Genomic DNA, 4736 nt, shown 5'->3' with positions numbered 1-4736 from the left:
GCATTATATGGTACTAAAATAAAAGACGTCTGCATTTTCAAGGCCGAAACGGAATGAGAAATGGAACTCTGCAAGAAAATCCGACAAAAGCAATGCGCAAAAGTAAACGCTTTTTCAACTTTGACGACTGAATTTGAGCGTCATTCTGTGTTGCCATATGTGAAGCGTTTTTAGGCTTCAAAGCTCAAAGCGCTCATTCTGTTTCGGCCTTAACTTTTCCGAACTTCTACTAATGGAAAATAATTTTTAATTCTACAAACTTTCGTTAATTGAAACATATTTCAATCTTTTTTGTTGTTTTCAATTATTTCTTTAAAATATTCTAACTCTTACACTGTAAAGTGCAAACTAAAGGGTGATTTTTTTGAGGTTAGGATTTTCATGCATTAGTATTTGACAGATCACGTGGGATTTCAGACATGGTGTCAAAGAGAAAGATGCTCAGTATGCTTTGACATTTCATCATGAATAGACTTACTAACGAGCAACGCTTGCAAATCATTGAATTTTATTACCAAAATCAGTGTTTGGTTCGAAATGTGTTCATTCACCGTAACGTTGCGTCCAACAGCATCTTTGAAAAAATACGGTCCAATGATTCCACCAGCGTACAAACCACACCAAACAGTGCATTTTTCGGGATGCATGGGCAGTTCTTGAACGGCTTCTGGTTGCTCTTCACTCCAAATGCGGCAATTTTGCTTATTTACGTAGCCATTCAACCAGAAATGAGCCTCATCGCTGAACAAAATTTGTCAAAATTTGAACACATTTCGAACCGAACACTGATTTTGGTAATAAAATTCAATGATTTGCAAGCGTTGCTCGTTAGTAAGTCTATTCATGATGAAATGTCAAAGCATACTGAGCATCTTTCTCTTTGACACCATGTCTGAAATCCCACGTGATCTGTCAAATACTAATGCATGAAAATCCTAACCTCAAAAAAATCACCCTTTACAACAGGGATATTATAACTTAACATGCAAAATGACCTAATATTTTTATTATGCGCTATTATTACATACTTTATTTTTGTTTAGTTTCTAATGCTTTAACTTAGCTGTAGTTTATCTGGATATAGGACTAATTGAATTTTTTATGAACTGAAGAGGTTAATGGCTGCTGATCTTGAAAAAGATAGAAAATTATGGATCTAAGCTTGCGTTTTTGTAAATTAATAAGCAGTTGCGGTAATTTTTTTTTTTAATTTTTAACAAATAATGTGTGTTTTATTTGAGTACTGGATAGATAAGCCGTGAATGGCAAAAATAAAACGTAGAAAAGTTTGCTCTGCAGGTCTGTCTGCTTCGCATGAAGTGGCCACGCTATTTGCCAACCTGTCAAAACAATAGAAGGAAAAAGGTGCAAATATTTGTAACATTTATATCTAAAATTTGCAAAACATGTGTGGGCATAACAGTCATATCGAAATAATTAAGATTTGTGCACGCAATCAAATAAACAATCGGTTTTAATTTTATTTTACCATTCACAATAGAGGTATTTCTGCAAGCGGCCCACTTATTTGTGAAAATAATATCATGGCACTGAAAATTTATCCAGAACTTCGTTGTTCTGGATAGATGTAATTTTGATACAAATTCATTGCACAGCACTATACAGTACTAAAATTAAACACAGGTAATGTAGTCTGGGTCAGACCTAGGTATACACATACATAGTCGTATTTAGATTAATAATTCCGACTTTTTTAACTTGGGTTACGGACAATTACAATGGTTTCCAACCCTAATGCACTTATTATTATAAATACCATTGGCAAGATGTCAATGCCATTTTTCGTTACAAAACAAAGATTGTAATCAAGTCTTTTAAAACGCAGGCGAAGAAGTAAATGAACACAAATAGGCTGGCTCGGTGGTGTGGCATTTAAATGGAGAAAATATTTGTATGTAGGTGTATTGTGTCACATTACATTTCTCCATCTATCAGTCTTTGTGTTAAAATGTTTTTAACTGCAAAAAAAAAGAAAAAATTAAATATTAAAACATGTTTAGATGTTTCCATCTTCTTAACTTACCTTTTTTTTTGTATATGCATGTGCATAGTATATATCATACGGATAGTTCATTTGCTTTGCTGCCTATTATGTTTAACGTAAGGTTTAAGCAATCGTTTTTAGAATTCGTGGTATTTTCTCGGTGTTGTTCTCGAAGTGTTTGCTTGTAAGACTTCCACCTTCTAGTGATTAATGCTGGATTTAGAGCCAAATTGGTCGGTCGTGTTATCCTCATAATCGCTCGAGTCCTATATTTTAGTGGCTGTATTAGTATTTGGCAATAGAAGAGTATTAAAGGATGGGAAAAGGATAATCCGGGATATAGGAGAAATGGTACATATGATTATAGGGAAATAGCAATAATAACAATGTGAATATTAATTTAAAAAAACAAGAAAAAATAAAATATTGACTAATAAAAAATAAAATATTGACTAATATATAATTATATAATTAGTATACAATTATATATATATATGTATGATATATAATTTTGAAAAATCTACTTTTTATTGAAATAAAATGATAAAAATATTGTTTTTCATTGGCAATCAATAAAACAGAAAAATAGCATTGGCTATTAAGGCCATCAACTAGTAATAAAAATTAAACTAATGTTTACTATGCACTCGCCCATACGTAAACGGGAGAAGACTCTAATTTTTGCCTTGTCAATATTGATACGATATAATGGCAACGGAGGCCACCGTAGCGCAGAGGTTAGCATGTCCGCCTATGACGATGAACGCCCGGGTTCGAAACCTGGCGAGACCATCAGAAAAATTTTTCAGCGGTGGTTTTCCCCTCCTAATGCTGGCAACATTTGTGAGATACTATGCCATGTAAAACTTCTCTCCAAAGAGGTGTCGCACTGAGGCACGCCGTTCGGGCTCGGCTATAAAAAGAAGATCCCTTATCATTGAGCTTAAAACATAAATCGGACTGCACTTATTGATATGTGAGAAGTTTGCCCCTGTTCCTTAGTGGAATGTTCATGGGCAAAATTTGCATTTGCAATGGCACCTTGTAGTCTGGATTAACACTGGTATAATGAGGATGTCACAATGTTGTTTATTTCTCAGATTAAGAGAATTAAGTTCCGCAGTGATGTAAAATTTTAGTCCAACTTTACTTTATTTTAATTGGCAATGACAGAACATTTGTTCCACTAGCCGAACGTAGAATAGCGTTGCAAGCGCCTCGATCTTCTGCGCTCATTTTATAATCTCTGACATCGAGTTTTGAGGTGTCTTCCATTGGCTAAGGGAAACTGATCAGAGTTGTGGTTGTAAATTTTAACTCGAAAAGTGCGGCCAGTAAGAAACGGTTTCACTCAGTTTAATATTTTTGGTCCAACACCCCAATACAGGGAACCAAGAACAACATGTATACCAATGCGGTAGAAAAGGTTTCTCGAAATTTGTGGCAAGAATTGATATGTGGTTTCTGTCTGATAATGCTTTCGTAACATAATAGTCGATATGCAGTATGGCATCAGTACAGCCTTGGTTATCCTTCAAAGCAACCTGGTTAATCGCTATAAACTTTCGTGTCATTAAAATCCAAGTGAGTCGCCTGCTAATGATGCGTTCAATTATCTTCGATTGGGATGGTAGCAATGAAATCGTCAATATCTATCGACAATATCTATGTGGAACAATCAGATTCTCTTGATGTTCTGGACATGGAGATACAATGTGATGTCCGTTGATCAAACCATGTGTTTGAAGTGTCGAAAGAAGCATCCAAGTGTTTAGACTATCTTAGGCGGTGCAAGAATTACTTACTTCCCTTTGACCTTCTCAATACCTACATCAGGCCGAAGATGAAATATAATTCACATGTATCGACTGGAGCTTCCAAATCATGCGTGGAACTTCTGAACCGCGTTCAGAGAAGGGCGCTGGTGTTGATTAGCGACGGTGGACTATCCAACTCTATTGCTTGCCTAGACCATCATCGTAGTGTGGGTTGTGTGACGATGTTCTATCGATAATTCCACGGTGTGTGCTCCACAGATATATGCCATTTTATTATTGAAGTAAGGATGTTCGTCATAAATACTAAACTTTCTAGCACCATTTTGTTTTTGCCGAAAAGTTCGTGTGGGGAACAGGCTTCCTGCCAATGTCTTTCCACATGACCATGACATCCAGGAACTTTAAACTAATGTCAAGAAATACTACTTCCTTCTCCCCCCTCCGATCCTTAACTTTTCCCTTGCCAAAGCAATACACTGCATTCAAAGGGGACAACCCCTATGTGTTGTTTGAAAAAAAAAGAATTTTCCTGTACCCAGAAATAGTCCATTTTCTCTTACGGATTTCTACATCGACAAGGGAAGTGTTTGTTCTCATTTGCAATTCTTCATTTGAAATACGGTTTAGGCAACCATTGTAGGCAGCGAGTCATGAAAACTTGCACCTTACGGGTAGTCGCTTGTGTCGAGCTCCAAGTTGTACAACCATATAATAAAATAGATTTCACACTACTGTTGAAGATCCTGACTTTTGTATAATGTGAGATGTCACTGCATCTCCAGACTTTGTTGATTTTAAGAAAGACGCTCTAGCCTTGTTGATACGTACGCGTATGTCTGTTATTTTGTCCTATGTTATTTTGCTCCCAAGATAAGAGGAGTTGTCAACGTCTTCAATGATTTGGCCGTTTATAGTGAGCGGTGTCAGATTTGATGTTCCTATCCTAATCAATT

General features: G+C 36.0%; 1 protein-coding gene across 3 annotated transcripts in view; it reads right to left on the bottom strand.

Annotated features, from left to right (window-relative positions):
- Nucleotides 1-881: 881 nt before the first annotated feature.
- LOC106091953 (tubulin monoglutamylase TTLL4) overlaps nucleotides 882-4736 on the bottom strand; it is a 179011-nt gene continuing 175156 nt past the window's right edge. For 2 of the 3 annotated variants that reach the window (XM_059364274.1, XM_059364270.1), the window contains exons 10-11: nucleotides 2045-2285; nucleotides 882-1979 (exon numbers count right to left, since the gene is read on the bottom strand). In XM_059364274.1, coding sequence (XP_059220257.1) covers nucleotides 2079-2285 — 207 coding nt within the window. In that variant the 3' untranslated portion in view covers nucleotides 882-1979; nucleotides 2045-2078. Of the gene's footprint in view, nucleotides 1980-2044; nucleotides 2286-4736 lie in introns of those variants that run through there. The other variant, XM_059364272.1, reaches the window with a different exon arrangement.

The sequence above is a fragment of the Stomoxys calcitrans genome, chromosome 3 (assembly GCF_963082655.1).
Source record: "Stomoxys calcitrans chromosome 3, idStoCalc2.1, whole genome shotgun sequence".
NCBI lineage: Eukaryota > Metazoa > Arthropoda > Insecta > Diptera > Muscidae > Stomoxys > Stomoxys calcitrans.
The sequence above is the reverse complement of the archived record's forward strand: the minus strand, read 5'-3'. Positions and strand labels throughout refer to the sequence as shown.